This window comes from Aspergillus caelatus, assembly GCF_009193585.1.
Source record: "Aspergillus caelatus strain CBS 763.97 unplaced genomic scaffold BDV27scaffold_325, whole genome shotgun sequence".
In the NCBI taxonomy this organism is placed as follows: Eukaryota; Fungi; Ascomycota; class Eurotiomycetes; order Eurotiales; family Aspergillaceae; genus Aspergillus; species Aspergillus caelatus.
The window spans coordinates 1-15,302 of NW_022475588.1; the positions used below are offsets into that span (position 1 = coordinate 1).

At 48.1% G+C, this 15,302-nt stretch overlaps 6 protein-coding genes across 6 annotated transcripts; 3 read left to right on the forward strand and 3 right to left on the reverse strand.

The window, feature by feature from the left end:
* Positions 1 to 5,835: 5,835 nt before the first annotated feature.
* On the reverse strand, positions 5,836 to 6,514 carry BDV27DRAFT_137565 (uncharacterized protein; the record flags this gene model as incomplete). Its single annotated transcript, XM_032069016.1, has 1 exon — positions 5,836 to 6,514. A coding segment is annotated over one exon (181 nt), but the record flags the coding sequence as incomplete, so codon positions are not given.
* A 470-nt stretch (positions 6,515 to 6,984) lies between these two features.
* BDV27DRAFT_137566 (YwbE family protein) lies at positions 6,985 to 7,497 on the forward strand. Its single transcript, XM_032069017.1, has one exon. The coding sequence runs from the start codon at positions 7,006 to 7,008 to the stop codon at positions 7,450 to 7,452; it is 447 nt and encodes a 148-aa protein (XP_031921613.1). The 5' UTR covers positions 6,985 to 7,005; the 3' UTR covers positions 7,453 to 7,497.
* A 20-nt stretch (positions 7,498 to 7,517) lies between these two features.
* Positions 7,518 to 9,449, reverse strand: BDV27DRAFT_137568 (uncharacterized protein). The gene is made up of 8 exons (XM_032069018.1): positions 9,064 to 9,449; positions 8,734 to 9,006; positions 8,572 to 8,672; positions 8,398 to 8,501; positions 8,257 to 8,337; positions 7,960 to 8,198; positions 7,841 to 7,880; positions 7,518 to 7,791 (listed from the first exon to the last, which is right to left on the reverse strand). The coding sequence occupies exons 1-8, from the start codon at positions 9,082 to 9,084 to the stop codon at positions 7,709 to 7,711; spliced, it is 942 nt and encodes a 313-aa protein (XP_031921614.1). The 5' UTR covers positions 9,085 to 9,449; the 3' UTR covers positions 7,518 to 7,708.
* A 49-nt stretch (positions 9,450 to 9,498) lies between these two features.
* BDV27DRAFT_137569 (general substrate transporter) lies at positions 9,499 to 11,548 on the forward strand. The gene is made up of 4 exons (XM_032069019.1): positions 9,499 to 9,992; positions 10,074 to 10,211; positions 10,264 to 11,128; positions 11,215 to 11,548. Exons 1-4 carry the CDS (start codon positions 9,564 to 9,566, stop codon positions 11,451 to 11,453), a joined length of 1,671 nt encoding a protein of 556 aa, XP_031921615.1. The 5' UTR covers positions 9,499 to 9,563; the 3' UTR covers positions 11,454 to 11,548.
* A 275-nt stretch (positions 11,549 to 11,823) lies between these two features.
* Positions 11,824 to 14,264, reverse strand: BDV27DRAFT_137571 (Zn(II)2Cys6 transcription factor). The gene has a single exon (XM_032069020.1). The coding sequence runs from the start codon at positions 13,626 to 13,628 to the stop codon at positions 11,901 to 11,903; it is 1,728 nt and encodes a 575-aa protein (XP_031921616.1). The 5' UTR covers positions 13,629 to 14,264; the 3' UTR covers positions 11,824 to 11,900.
* Positions 14,265 to 14,596: 332 nt separating this feature from the next.
* Positions 14,597 to 15,301, forward strand: BDV27DRAFT_67822 (dolichyl-diphosphooligosaccharide--protein glycosyltransferase subunit 4). The gene is made up of 2 exons (XM_032077286.1): positions 14,597 to 14,671; positions 14,785 to 15,301. The coding sequence occupies exon 2, from the start codon at positions 14,878 to 14,880 to the stop codon at positions 15,112 to 15,114; it is 237 nt and encodes a 78-aa protein (XP_031921617.1). The 5' UTR covers positions 14,597 to 14,671; positions 14,785 to 14,877; the 3' UTR covers positions 15,115 to 15,301.
* Position 15,302: the final 1 nt, after the last annotated feature.

The following is a 15,302-nucleotide window of genomic DNA, read 5'->3' on the forward strand; positions in this document are numbered from 1 at the left end:
TATAGCGTTTAGTAGAATGGCTGAGCTTTGTAGGCCTTCCCTTTCTAGGGAGCGATTCCAAGGTATGGTTGCGCAGAAAGCGTTTTTTGGTTGAATAGATTGTATTTCGACTGACACCAAATTGCTTAGCTAATTGAGTTGGCGATACCTGATTATCTAGACCAGATAATATAGCCGCGCGGGTTTCAGTAGAAAGTTCAGAATTAGGCCTTCGATTTCCACTAATTTCGGTTCCAAAAGCTCTCATTTTGATAGAATGGTAGGTGGTTGAAAAAGTTGCGATTTTCTGACGCGTCGCGGAAACGCGTTAGTGTAATCAGACTTTTGACCCACCTTGTACAATCGCGTTGTGTATATGGTTCCACGCTGAACACAGAACTTAGGAATATCCCTAGACTATACAAAGCAACCACGAAGCATGCTAAAGGCATGGTGAAAAGTTAACAGAAGACCGCTAGGCAGTCGAGACCGTCGTGGAACTTTCCCTATTCATATCAATTGAACATACTTCTGGCGATTGCCAATGGCTACAGGACGCTGCAGAGTATTCATTATCATGGTAACCGGCTATACAGACACAGAGGCTGTCCCGACCTAGCGCAATTGCGAACGATTGTTGATGTAAACACCGGGGCATAAGGCACTAAGTCTAAAGCGCACATTTAGCATCCCAACGATTTCCAATGGATTGTTGCCTACAGTGCATGTGAATGATGAGAAGAAAGGTTCTTATCCGACGTCAACGTGGCAAAGAAGGTTAATGGTTTCCTCCGAAGCTGCCAGATACCCGAGCGAGTCTTACCGGCTGAGACATTTTCGGCTTCTGAAAGTCGATACGCCGCAGTAGGATTACCGAGAAAGGTAATAGTTGAGAGAATTTATCTTCCTGTTTGCAGGGAACGTCTCGTGGTTTCTGTATGCTTTAAGACTGATATGGCAATGATCGTGCAGCTCACAATAGCTGACGTGGGTGTCTGGGAAGCAAGGCACTGTTCTCGAAGATGTTCTACCCAGGCGTATATCCCTCCCTCATCTAGAAAAGTGAACGTTGGGAGTCCCCTTTACGTGAGTGGTGATTGCTGGTGTTCATTAGATTATTGTTCATGGCTGTTCGCCTTTTTCCTGGGTGTGTTGTAGATGCATAAAGGACATCCTGCATATCTCTCGGTAAATCTATGAGGGGATACAACAAGATCATCAATTGCACTTTTTGAAGGTTTAATCCTTTCATAGAATAGCTAACATTCTTGGTAGCTGTATTATATTTTCTAAAACAACCGTTTTTGTCGGCAATTGTTCAAAAACAAGGATATCTAGCCGGTGTCCACTGCAGTTGGCAATGTCGGAAAATGACGGGGGTTCTTTCAATTTCAAATAATATTTGTTTTTCAATGAGACCCTGTTGGGTAAACCACAATGCACACGAGTGGATAAAACATGGACCTATTTCCTCAATGAGCTTGGCTTAATGGCTGGTTTTGTGACACAAGTTAGGTCGATCTGCACCTGCACTATACAACATCATGCTCTTCTGATGTACGGAGTATAATAGGCTCTGATCCCTAGCTTGAGGATGATTATCAAGACGTGCAACTGATTCTTGACCAAAGACTACATTCTGGTTAGAAATAATATACAGATTACTGGGTGAGATTCGGGAATATACTATTCCTTTTTCCCAGTCCTGAATTCTCCTTCCTATTAGATTGTTACGTATTCTAGAGTTCAGAGATATCTATAAATCCACTAATTAACGAATAGAGAATACACAATCAGCCTCGTCCTTCGATGTGGGGCTCATGTGATGCCTGGTAGTATACGGTGGACTAAACGCAGACCCTCGTTGTGTTGTCGCCAGAAGATATATCGGCCAATATTAATATGAAAATTGATACACAAACTCTACGAAACGGTCTACCGCTCAGGCCTCTATCTGAAAAGTCATTTTATCCCAATGCCAACTATACAAGTCCAGAAAAGTTCGGGAAAGCGTAAGCGCCCGATTTAATGTTTCCGTATAGGCAAGGAGGGTTGGCGCTTATGGTCGTCGCGCTAACTCTTCTGCTAACCGTTGCTGCAATCCCTCAAAATCCGTTCACACGTCTAGCATGCTACCACGTGGGGCAGGCTCCCTAAGCGCACCAAAGGTTGAGCCATCAATGAGACATCCACATACTACATGCTAGTCGCTTTGCGATCCGGTGAACAGCGGGATTTCTGCTTACAATAACGTCGAATATTCATCTTCCCGGGAAATGGGTCTGGGATTGCTTGAGGGGAAGTAGATAACGCGAAGCCTGAGCGAAAAAAAGAGGATCGAGATGCTGGTGTCAAATTCAACACTCTCGCAACTGAGTCACAACAATTCGATAATCTGGTACTCAGCAACCCCTAACGGTAGACAAAGTACCTTAATCCCATGGATTATTTCGCAATGACTGGACAAGTCGATACCAAACCTAAAAGTCACAGTGAATATGCTGTGGGATGGATTTGCGCGTTACCCAAGGAACAGACCGCGGCAACGGCCATGCTGGACCAGAAACATCCAGATCTCCCCCTGCCACCTAACGACCACAACATATACACTCTAGGCTCCATCGGCAAGCACAACGTCGTTATAGTATGTCTGCCAAAAGGTAGGTACGGCACTAACTCAGCCGCGACTGTCGCTACTCAGATGGTACGGACATTCCCATCCATTAAAATCGGCCTCATGGTTGGCATCGGCGGTGGTATCCCACCCAAGGTCCGACTTGGTGATGTAGTGGTTAGCACACCCGTGGGTGGATTTCCAGGTGTAGTCCAGTGGGACATGGGCAAGACAAAGGACGGCAGCTTCGAGCGGACCGGGTGGCTGAATAATCCACCAACCTCGCTCCTCACTGCCTTGACGAAGCTGGAGACGGAACATGACTTGGAAGGGACGAAAATACCGGAGTTCCTGGACGAACTAAAGCGGAAATGGCCAAGACTGGCACCGAAGTATTTAAAATGTGATTCATTCGAGGACCCTTGGCATGCACATGACATACATCATAAGCGGAGCAGATGGCAGGTCATATCAACTCTCTGGGAGATGATCCTGATACTTTTTACATATCTGTTAGGCTGGCGAGTCTTTACTCCTATGAATCATGAGGCCAAGCAAGTGACAAGCAACGCATCGAACACTGTAGGTGAAGAGGGCCGAAACAAGCCTGAAGATATCCGCGTGCACTATGGCCTGATTGCATCGGGCAATCAAGTGATCAAGGACGCTACATTGCGAGATAAGCTCGACCGTGAGTTTGGTAGTCACGTTCTTTGTGTTGAAATGGAAGCAGCGGGACTAATGAACAACTTCCCATGCATTGTCATTCGAGGAATCTGCGATTATGCAGACTCTCACAAGAACAAGGAATGGCAGGAATATGCTGCAACTGTAGCCGCGGCGTTTACAAAGGAGCTGCTAGAGTATGTACAACCATCGGATGTTGATGAAGAACGTCCAGTAAAGGAGTACCTTGGACAAAGTCAGTGATTCTCAACCTATTTTGTCGGGTAAAGGTTGGGCTTCTAATAGAATTACAGTCCTCGACACTGTATCCAGGAATGAAGTCGATATTAAAGTGGTAAGATCCAAACTGGACAAGAAGGAGGATAGGAACATTCTTAACTGGCTTACACCAATCGACTATGGTCCTCAACAAAGTGATATCTTCAGGAGGCGACAACCTGGAACTGGTCAATGGCTTCTATACTCGGCAGAATTCCAGAAATGGCTCAGTACAAGCCACCAAACTTTGTTTTGCCCAGGTATTCCTGGAGCAGGGAAGACGATCCTCACATCTGTAGTGACCAACACTCTTACCGATTTCTATTCCCAAGATCCAACTGTTGGAATCGCATATATATATTGCAACTTCCAGCGGAAGGACGAACAGAATATTGACCACTTGCTTGCAAGCCTGCTGAAACAGCTAGCTGAAGGCTGCCTTTCCTTACCGGAGAGTGTGAAAGACATATTTAATCGCAACAAGGCCCAGAAAACGCGGCCATCACTAGAAGACATATTAAGTACTCTCCACTCCATTGCTGCAAAATACTCGAGGGTATTCATTATTGTTGATGCGCTTGATGAATGTCAAACGTCCGAAGGCTGTCGGATGAAATTTCTCTCCGAAATATTACGTCTCCAAGAGAAACATGGAGCAAATATATTCGCAACCTCTCGAATAGACGATGATATTGGGAAGACATTTTCCAACGCTATAAGTCTAAAAATATATGCAAGAGATAACGATATAGAGATGTATTTGGATGAGAGGATGCGACTCCAAAACTCAGATATCTTCGACGACACCATTAAAAGCACAATCAAGAGAGATGTTGTCAAGGGAACTGGTGGGATGTAAGCCACGTGTCTCACAATTACCACCACTCTACACTTGGTTAACGTCTAATATAGGTTTCTACTGGCAGAGCTACACATGAATTCACTATTATCGCTACCAACGAGAGGGCATGTTAAAGATGCCCTGCAGAATCTTGCCAAGGGAATAGAGAAGCTAGACGAAACTTATGAGCAGGCCATGAAGAGAATTGAGGACCACGGAAAAGAAAGTCGAGACTTAGCCAAACGAATTCTGGCATGGATTGTCTATGCGAGACGGCCTCTTTTCACTTTAGAACTTCAGCATGCCCTTGCGATTAGGCCGCATTCTCTGGACCTGGACGAAGACTACCTTCCGAGCATTAATCTCCTGCGATCTCTGTGTGTTGGGCTAGTCGCCATCGATGATGAAAGTGGCATCATCCGATTGGTCCACTACACCACGCAAGAATATTTCCAAAGGACACAACAGCGGTGGTTCTTGAGTGGGGAGTCAGAAATTACAAGATCCTGCATCACATACCTATCATTGAATGCCTTTCAGAGCGGGCCTTGTGACACATACGAAGAAATCGAAAAGCGGTTGCGGTCATATCCACTCTATTACTATGCCGCACAATGCTGGGGACATCATGCTCGTGAAGCTTTGACTCTATGCCCTGAAGTTATCGAATTTCTAAGTTGTGGCATGAAGTTAGAAGCTTCGACCCAGGCATTAATGATTCCCGAATTATCGCAGTGGCATATTGAACATTATTACCATAGTTTTCCAAGGGGAGTGACGGGACTTCACTTAGCAGCATATTTTGGGATCGAAGAAGCGGTTAAGACTCTTCTCCAAAAACAAGCCAAACCCGACGCAAGTGACAGCTATGATCGAACTCCGTTATCATATGCTTCACAGAATGGGCACAGCACTATCACCAAGCTGTTCCTTGAACGAGGTGTCGATGCAGACTCGCTGGGGATCAATGGGCTAACACCGCTGTTGTTGGCTTTGTTATACGGGCACACTGCAATAGCGGAGCAACTACTAGTGACGGAAAGAACTAACCCGGACTCCAAGGACAACAGTGGGCGAACACCTCTACTAATAGCAGCACGAGGGGGGCATAAGTCAATAGTGGGGCAACTACTAGCGACGGGAAGAGTTAACCCGGACTCCAAGGACAACAGTGGACGAACACCTTTACTAGTAGCAGCACGAGGCGGGCATAGCGCAATAGTGGAGCAACTACTCACGATGGGAAGAGTTAACCCAGACTCCAAGGACAACAGGGGGGGGACACCTCTATCATTTGCAGCATCAAATGGGCACACTGCAATAGTAGAGCATCTACTAGCAACGGGAAGAGTTGACCTGAACTCCAAGGACCGCAAGGGGCGAACGCCTCTATTATTGGCAGCATGGGCGGGACATAGATCAGTTGTGGAGCAGCTCGTGGCGACGAATAGAGTTAACTTGGACTCCAAAGACTTTAAATTTGGACAGACGTCGCTTTCATTAGCTGCAGAAAATGGCCATGAGGCAGTCGTCGAGCTACTCCTCGAGAAGGGGGCTGACCTGGAGTCTAAAGACTCTGGATTCGGACAGACATCACTGTCGCTGGCTGCAGAGAACGGACATGAAGCAATAGTTAGGCTACTCCTCGAGAAGGGGGCTGACCTGGAGTGCAAGGACTCCAAGTACGGTCAGACGCCGCTATCGTTAGCTGCAGAAAATGGACATGAGGTGGTGGTGAAGCTGCTGCTCGGTATAGGGAAGGCAAAGCCCGATGTGAAAGATAACTGTGGCCGAACACCATTGTTCTATGCGACTAAATATGGCTATGGCTCGATAGTAACAACCATTCTTACCAGCAGCATCGTTGATCCGAGCCAGGAAGACTACTATGGTTCAACGCTCTTATCAATAGCAGTACGGAACTCTCACGCAGGGGTGGTAAAGATCCTGCTAGCTACTGAACTTGTTGCTTGTGACTCTCGAGATTGTCTTGGACGCACTGTACTTTGGTGGGCCAAAAGGAGTGGTAATGCTGGTATCGAAAAGATGATATTTGATTATGCAAAGAAGAGAGGAATATTACTGTGCGGTGAAGAAAATTGGGAGGTAACATCCAGATCGCATGATCCGACATCGAGATGGTGTGACGTATGTACCTTGAGCATTTCAGAAGACAGCGTCTACTATCGTTGCGGAATTTGCAACGGAGGGGATTTTGACATCTGTTCAGAGTGTTATGAGATTGGGGGGCGTTGTTTGCAACCTGATCATGCATCTACCCTGGTGAAGGTTTAATAATGTCATTCAGTGTATGATAGCCAGGTTTGCGAGGTTTTCGACAATTGAATAATGTGAGAGGGAGTGTACGGATATATTGGTAGTAGTAATAAAGAAATAGCAAAATGTTCTAAAGTACAAAATCTCGACGACCCCCTTAGGGCTACTATCAGACATGTTGCTATCTTATTTCAATACTCCATACTCCATATAGCGGGTCCCGGTATAGAATACCAAAATAAGTTTAGTGCATCATCAAAAGTCCGTGCACCCCTCAATCTGCGAAAAACCTCGAAGTATTCCCAAATACAACCCCAACAGAACAACCCCAACATCCAAAACACACCCCATGCCCCGCGTCCCCACAACCAGAGAGGTTGTGCCCGGTGCACCCGCCAACATCATCTTAAAAGCTGACCAACCAACCGGTCGCACCGTCTCGGGTACCATCGCTGACGTGCTCACCCGCGGAAACCATCCTCGGGGGATCAAAGTCCGGCTCACGGATGGCCGGGTAGGGAGAGTGCAATCCATGGGGACGGGGGGTTCTTGTCCTCCACCTGACCCAACACAGGGACAAAGGACAAGAAGGACTACTTCCGAAGCAGAGCTTCCATCGCAAAATATCGGTCTAGATGCGTATATGGTTAGTGCAAGACCGCGGCGGGGTGCACGTCGAGATGAACCTCAGCAACCCGTGCATGATGGTCCGGTGGTGACTTGTCCGGTGTGTGGGGTGTTTGAGGGAGATGAAACTGCTGTTGCGTATCATGTGGCAGGGCATTTTGCGGATTGAGATTCCGAGACTTTTGGGTTGAGTTATTTTTGAGATGGACTGTTAGGTTACGCTTTGGCTTTTTTTTTTTTTTGCATGCATTTCAATGTATGAACTCTGGCAATAACATGTTATAGATGGATTGATGTTACCGACCAACGGATTAGTATCAGTGTATTTACGTTGACCTGTTCTGTAATATGTATTGGACATTACACCATCAAAGTTTGACAAGTGCGTGAGGCGGTCACACAGCATATACAACACGTGCTGATCGTCACGGCATCGAGGATTCATGTGCTCTCCTCCAACGTTTCCGATAACCAACCCATATTGGTGGAAGACAAGCCACAGTCACCGCTAAAATACTGTTAGAATCGCCGTCTAACGAGAGGAGGACAACACTGACCAACCACACATTCCACATGGCTCCAGATTGCGAGCCAGCGCTATTCGCAAAGAAGCTTGTTAGCTTTAGAATCGCAGACTGCCAGGGATCATATAGAAACATGGTATAAGGGCACAGACTTGATTTATTGGGCCGAGGATATTGTTGCCTGCCCTCGAGGCATGGATTGCTCGGACAAGTGAAAATGCGATCTGATGAGCTTTGTCAGAGGCCAACCTCATCGCCAATAGTTCTGTAATAGATGGGTATAAGGAGAATGTTACAATTATCCATCCCAGCGCAAATATTACGACAAGACCCGCTTTCTGTTTTTTTGTTGCCGGGAGTTCGAAGAGGTGTCGAGTTGGGAGGATGACGACTGGGCGCCAATATGTCAGTTTAACACGGTCATCTTCACTCTATGGGCCTGTGCATACTCATAACGTCAGATAGCGTGTCTAAGGCTGTCGTGCCATAGAGCTTGCCTGGCTCCCTGGAGTTGCCGGAAACGCAGTTATCTGTGGTCGATCAACAAACTATTTATTTGACAAAGCTCAAGACGGTGAAATTTGTGTTACCATTGTCGACTGAGAAGTTAAGCCCGAAAGGCAGGCATCCGAAGAATTGTATAAGAAAACATCCGACGAGATTCATTACCGTGAAGCCGAGCACGATATACCAGCTTGATGAAAACGCGTTAGAAGACAAGATTTCATCAACACCGCAAGTCAAATGGTATTGTCGCAACGTACCCTTCCAGATAAACTGGGATTGGCATCATAATTGGCCGAAGAAAGAAAAGCATCGAAAACTTCACGCACCATACCGTAAGCCAAAAGATGATGAGGGAGGCCTAAATGCGTTGGCGGGCGTTAACTTGTAGGGGAAATTGTCTACAGAGCCAAGCTACATACAAAAGAGTATCGGAGCACCACTGCCACATTTTCTCTCAAAGCTGGACTTTCCGATAGAGCTTGCCCGAAATCCGTACTGTTTTGCGCTTCGTTAAACGCGTCGATATACGGTGAAACTGCGGCTGTGTGGATGGCTGTCTCAACCGACAGGAGCGCGAATGACGAAAAGGCGAAGTAATCGTCAACTTTCAGACGCTCACGAATTGAGATTCTCGAGGCAACGCGAAGGGCCATGAAAACCAGGGCAATCAGATAAAGGCCCCAGAACAGGACCTGCGCGAGGCAGAAGGATCAGCATTACAGTTCAATTGCGGTCAGGGGCGTTTCTACATAGTCTCGCCATTTCTCCATTCCCCGTCTCCCTTGGTGTTCTCAACAATTCCGCGTAAAATTATGCATCCGTGGAGAGTTGTGATTGCGACAGGGGAGCTGTACGATCTCCGTTCTCTTTCGGCTGATCATCTCCGAGATGCTGGGCAACGATAGGGTCTGCACGCATAGCGTGACAATTGGATTCATGTCTGGACTTCGAAGCGGCCAGTAGTAGCTCTTAAGTAAAATGAGGGGGAACACAATATCCGGGGAAGCTTTAAAACTAGTGGCTTACTATGATCGACATTATTCGCCGAATCAGAAAGATGGTTGAGAGATGCTGTCGATAATCGGGTTTAGGGGTGGCAAAGGCACATGATGACGCAGCCATCGTTCCTTCGGACCCATTCTCAAGCTCTCCATTTGCTACTTTGCTTTTTTCCTCAGGGTCAATCGATGTCTACCTGTCACTTTTATGGCCCCGAGTCATTCAGGGGATCTACCACTTACTCCGCTCGATGAGGATTCCCCTTCTCAGCGGCCGGCATTGTGAAATCATATCCCTCTTCACTGGCATGAAAGCATATCTCTCTTCTCACCTTCACCCCAAACAATGCGGTCGCTCAGGCAATCAATCTTCCTGTCTTCCACACGCAATTGAACTAGAACATGTAGATGAAGGCAATCGTAGAAGTTATGTTGCGCATCGCTTCCCTGCGTTCTACACACCGGTTTATTCTCGGAGGTTCGTCTATGGATGCGTCCTCTCAGCATCCATTGGAGGTATTCTCTTCGGCTACGACACCGGAATCATTTCAAGCGCTCTTGTCGTATTCCATAAAGATCTGGGCCATGATCTCAGCAGGGAGGAGAAGCAACTCTTGACTAGTCTTACCAGCGGTGGTGCTTTTGTCGGAGCATTGATCGCGGCTCTCACCACAGATGCTGTATGTTGCTTCCTTTAAGCCTTCAATTACCTTACCCCCAGCTTCATATATCCAGAAACAAAACCTAATTCTTCTTAACAGATCGGACGGAAAATGGTCATTGGACTGGGGTGCATCTGGTTCACCGTCGGCTCCGTCATCGCATCATCTGCATACTCAGTTGCCCTAATGTCCATCGCGCGATTCATCATCGGAGTAGGCATGGGCCTCGAAACCATGGTAATTAGAACACCTTATTCTATCCACATACCATCCTTAACACAAACCACAGGTAACTCCAATCTACATCTCCGAACTCTCCCCCTCCTCCCGCCGTGGCCGCATGATCACCGTCTACTCGCTAGCAGTAACAGGCGGCCAAGCCCTCGCCTACGCAATCGGTTCCATATTCAGTCTCGTCTCGCAAGGATGGCGCTACATGTTTGCCTTCGGCGCTATCCCAGCCCTAATCCAAGTCGCGCTGTTCCCCATCTATCCCGAAACCCCCCGACACCTCATCTACCGGAACCAAACCGCAGACGCGATAATGGTGCTCCAACAAATTTACCCACAAGCGCCTCCCTCCGACATCCAGACCCTCGTTCAAACGATCCAAGACGACGTCAACCGCTCCGTCTCCTTCGACCAGGGTATCCGACGCGCATACTGGTCCTGGAAACAGCTCCACACTGTCCCCTCACATCTCCGATCGCTCATCACAGCTTGCGGCCTCATGGCGCTGCAACAGCTCTCCGGCTTCAATTCGCTGATGTACTACTCCGCCACACTCTTCAATATAATGGGGTTCTCGAGGCCCATCGAAGCGGGTCTCATCGTCTCCGGAACGAATTTCCTCTTCACGGCTCTCTCGCTGAAATTCGTAGACTTGGGTCGTCGGCGCTTATTGATCGGCACTGTGTGGGGGTTACCGGTTGCGTTAGCGATGGCAGCGGGGGCGTTCTCGAAGATCAACATCGATGCGAACCTAGAGCTTATGGCGACCCCGCCGCTGTGGGCGAAAGTCCTTGCTATCGTTTCCTTTGCAGTATTCGTGGCGTTTTATGCGATCGCGTTGGGCAATGTGCCGTGGTTGGCTAACGAATTCCTGGCGCTGGAAGTCAGAGCCGTTGGGACGGCTATGTTAACTATGGTTTGTTGTACGTGGTTCCAGTTTTACTTGGTTGTTGTGTGGTGCCTTTTACACTAGGTACAGTGCGTGCCATGCTAACTTCTTAATGGATAGGGGGCTCGAATATTCTTGTGTCGGCTACTTTTCTTTCTCTTGTGAGCGCGATCTCGGCGTCCGGAGCGTTTGGGCTTTATGCTGGGGTTTGCTTCGTTGGGTGGGTGTTTATTATTTTCACGTATCCGGAAACGGCTGGGTTAGGGCTGGAGAGTGTGCGGCAGGTATTTGAGCATGGGTTTGGTGTTCGGTATGCGAATCAATTACAGAGGTTTCGGTGGATAGATGCGGAGTTATGAGCTCATCATTTCGATGTCGATGTACATAATATCATGCTAATGTAAAATTCTTTACGAGAGGCATTATTTGCCTTCTTTGAGAAACCTAGTGTTGCTATATCAGGCACGGTGTTCAACTCGTGATGATATGATAATTGACCGTGCGTGCCAGTATATGCCAAACATTGATACATGAAACTTCTCCAGTATCTAGCGTTCAATCATGATATGTGCCAATGACAAATTCCTTATAATTATCAACAAACGCCTACGTGAATATATGTCATTTCCTTTCCAATTGAGCCGGGGTGAGCGCAGCCATTCCTTTCAGTGAGTATGGCTACATCGACATGGGGGCTGATTTTTATGCAATAATCTCTGCGGTGGGTATCCATAGTCATACCGTCAGATGATATCAACAGGGGTGAGGTTCCAAGTTTGAGAGTAAATCCAAATTACTGAAGCTCTTTACCGCGCAAGGGATTCTGGCATCCAGAATCGACCGCTGTCAAGGACGCTATTCAAGTCGATATGGTCCATGGTTGGTCGCAAGCCAAGATCCATCACATCGCGCGCGACAGCCTTGATCTGGCGAACAATGGCCTGGGAGATGGCCCACGTACGGCCAAGAGATTTGAAGACCCCAATGGTGAGCGTGAGTCGGTCTCGACTTGGATCGGGCATTTGTCCGGCTTTCACGGAGCAGGCAGCCAGCTGCACAATAGAACTCATTACTAGAGCACAGATAAAGAAAGGGGTATGTTTCACGACTGGCATGCGAATAGATGCCAGCGAAGAAATTTCACTGGCCGCTTTCACGGCCTTCATCGCGTGTGCATGATGCGAGAACGCAGGGATGCTGCACGGGCCATGATGGCCACAGATGACTTCCGCAGCCATCGCCGGCGACGACAGCAGATCGGATCTTGGGAAGTGAAGGTAGATCGCCGCACCGTTGACGACCATGGTCGCCTGAAACATCATCTCATCTACCGAGCCATCCGAACGCAACAATTCGGATTTGGATTCCGGCAGGTGGTGGAACCAACTGGTGATCCGCGCGTCGATGGCCTCCACATGGTCCTGCTGGCCTTCCACCAGGTCTTGGATTGACACCACCCGCGAAAGGATACGAGCCGCTTCAATACGGTAAGTAAAGGAGGAGAAATCTCTCTCCTCATCGGCGAATACACGCTCATCGAACTGTGCAATCGTCGGGGCAGGTGGTGGCGCCAATCCATCCTGATATATACGCTCCTCACAAGGAAGCCCGACCTCAGGCACCACCAGCCCAGTGCGAGCAGTTCGCTGGAGTCCAAGTGCAGTCAGCATGTTCTCGATGATATACAGTTCCCACCACGTGCGCCTCAGGCTCTCCTCTCGCACCGGGTCACCCTCGCTCATCGTCGTTGCGTAGCTATGATTGTTTAGACCCAATTCAAAGGCTATATTCACAGCTGTGGCAAGACAGTCTCCAGCCTCGGGACGCTCGTTGCGCGAATGAAGTACAATGGCCAGGAGCAGAAGCGCCTGAAGCTTCTCTATACAGGATTCCTGCTCCATGACGGACGACATTACGTTGGGTCGGTAATTTTCGCTAGAGGCGGCCGGGGTAAAGTGTGATCCGATAAACTTGATGACATGGTCGAGGTAGGGTGGTACGTAGGAGCGATACAGATAACGAAGGGGAGGTAAAATCGGATGCGACGGGTGGAAATATGTGTAGTAAATATCGATTAAATAGCCATCACCGGGGACGGCGGACGAGGAGTCCGGAGTAAGCGGCTCGTTGTGTAATGGGACGGGTTGCGAGGTGCTGGACTTCTCGGTCAAACCGGGGCTTCCCGAGGATGGGGTCGTCAAGGTGGCGGTTGGCATGTACTGGAAACCGTTCTGCAGGCTATTCCAGTCGGCGGGAATGTTGACCAAGCCAACCGACTGGGGGTCGAAGGAGGCCGCCAGATCGTCGGCCGTTTCATCGAGGGACGGGTTGGCACGCCGTTTCTTTGACGGACCTTTGTACCCGCGCCGCGAAGGAGTATATTGGCACTCTGATCCGGTGGCCGCACAGCGGCCACACACAGGAGTGATCCCGTCACATTTAAGATGCTTATGCCGGCAAAGGAGACAGGCCAGGAGCGAAGGGCCAGCCTTCGGGGGCCCTGGGTTTTTAGTCGCGACAAATGGTTCGTTCATCGTGAAGAACTAGCTAGGAGCATGAATTGATCAAATTTGCTAGTTAAATCCCCATGTATGATTGAGGAATGGGATAAAAGGAAATCAATTAGCTCCAGAACCAATTGATGAATAATGAAAGAAGAGGTGACACTTTGTGTAATTGTGGCGTGAGGCGGGGAATCAATCACTTTTTTTTTTTTTTGTTGGGGATGGGAGAAGTGACCAACACACAAAGAGATGGGAAAAAGGGGCACGGGGGTGGTGAGAAGAAGAAGAATGGAGTACAAAAAACTGAAGGAGAGACTCGGGGACGCAAAGAAATAGGACCACCAGAGAAATGGAAAGAACAGGTGATCAAACGGATTTCAATGATGAAGATAAAGAAAAGAAAGAAAGAGAGGAATCATTAGTCAGGGGAGGAGAAGGTCGAACATGGATTGGAATCTACAAAAGCCAACCCAATCAAATGGGGGAACCTGCTTTAGCGCCGTTGTACTTCAAAGCATGAATGTATGGACAACGGCGTGTATCTTACAGGACAACACAACAAATCTCTCCCCACCCCACACGCGGCCAGAAACTTGGTCCAACAATGTGATGTGGTGGGTATATAGTAGGTTAAATCGTACCGGGTCAATCAAATCAGACGACCTGAAGTGAAACACACACAGTACTCCAAAAATAAAAAATAAAATTATTAAAGAAATAAAAAAAAACCGGTTGAGTGCACATCCGACCAAGCTTGACGATTTGCAAGATTCAGAAATGATCTTGAAACGAGTTTCAGCTTAGTCACCGCCTTCGCTGACTGATCCATACTAGTTAGTTAACTACACCACACACACTAGTAACTACCGGTTACGTTTACGTTTACGCCTCAGGTATCCTTGCCTAAACCCAAGGAGGAACCAACAAACAGGTGTCACTTGCGACCGGCCAATCTCGACCTCCGCCCGACCTAAAGGTACATACAACAAAGTACATACCACCACCTCCTCTTCTTCTATTATCTAACCCCCTCATTGGAGCTTGGTCTTTCATACCCACTTGGAATTAAGAAGGTAGGTCTCTCATCATATACCAGCACTCCCTCCTACATCATTATCAATGCAATGCCATCCAAATAGCAACGATGATACTACAATCAACGAATTACTGACGTGGCTTCTCATAGTAACAACCATCCAATTTCTTCCTTCCCGGAAGAAACCAATTGACCTTGCTTTCCTCTCGTGCTCCGGTTCCATAACGTCCCACAACCGTGAAGATGATTTCCGACGACGATCTCCACCGTCTTGCCGTCTTTCTCGGCTCTTGCGCGATGATGATGATTGTTCTCTACCACTTCCTCGAAGTCAATGCCAAAGATACTGGAGTGGAGGATGCAAGTGAAGTGAAGAGGTCGGCTGCTGCGTCTCAGGAGTCAGTTGCTGCTAGCCCTTCGACAGTACCTGCAGCGGCCGCGGGCGGTTCGTCAGCCATCGGAGGAGAGAAAGACCGGTAGCGGTTTTCTTGACTTCTGTTAGCGTATTTCCTTTCTTTTCTCGGTTTGATACAGTTTGCCCTTGGTTCCGACGGTGAAGACTACGGCACAAGCGCAACGATAATGGATACCCCTATGGTCTTGGTTGGAGCGATAGATACCAGGAACGACAAGCCAGTACTTGATCCGCATGGATGTGGTTACATTGA

Coding starts and splice junctions, on each gene's coding strand:
- BDV27DRAFT_137566 (XM_032069017.1), top strand. CDS start 7,006: ATGCCCCGCGTCCCCACAACCAGAGAGGTTGTGCCCGGTGCACCCGCC.
- BDV27DRAFT_137568 (XM_032069018.1), bottom strand. CDS start 9,084: ATGGAGAAATGGCGAGACTAT. Junction 8,338..8,397: donor TAACTTCTCAGTCGACAATG/GTAACACAAATT, acceptor GATCGACCACAG/ATAACTGCGTTTCCGGCAAC. Junction 7,881..7,959: donor TCCTCGGCCCAATAAATCAA/GTCTGTGCCCTT, acceptor CTTTGCGAATAG/CGCTGGCTCGCAATCTGGAG.
- BDV27DRAFT_67822 (XM_032077286.1), top strand. CDS start 14,878: ATGATTTCCGACGACGATCTCCACCGTCTTGCCGTCTTTCTCGGCTCT.
- BDV27DRAFT_137569 (XM_032069019.1), top strand. CDS start 9,564: ATGAGGATTCCCCTTCTCAGCGGCCGGCATTGTGAAATCATATCCCTC. Junction 9,993..10,073: donor CGGCTCTCACCACAGATGCT/GTATGTTGCTTC, acceptor TCTTCTTAACAG/ATCGGACGGAAAATGGTCAT. Junction 10,212..10,263: donor GCATGGGCCTCGAAACCATG/GTAATTAGAACA, acceptor CACAAACCACAG/GTAACTCCAATCTACATCTC.
- BDV27DRAFT_137571 (XM_032069020.1), bottom strand. CDS start 13,628: ATGAACGAACCATTTGTCGCGACTAAAAACCCAGGGCCCCCGAAGGCT.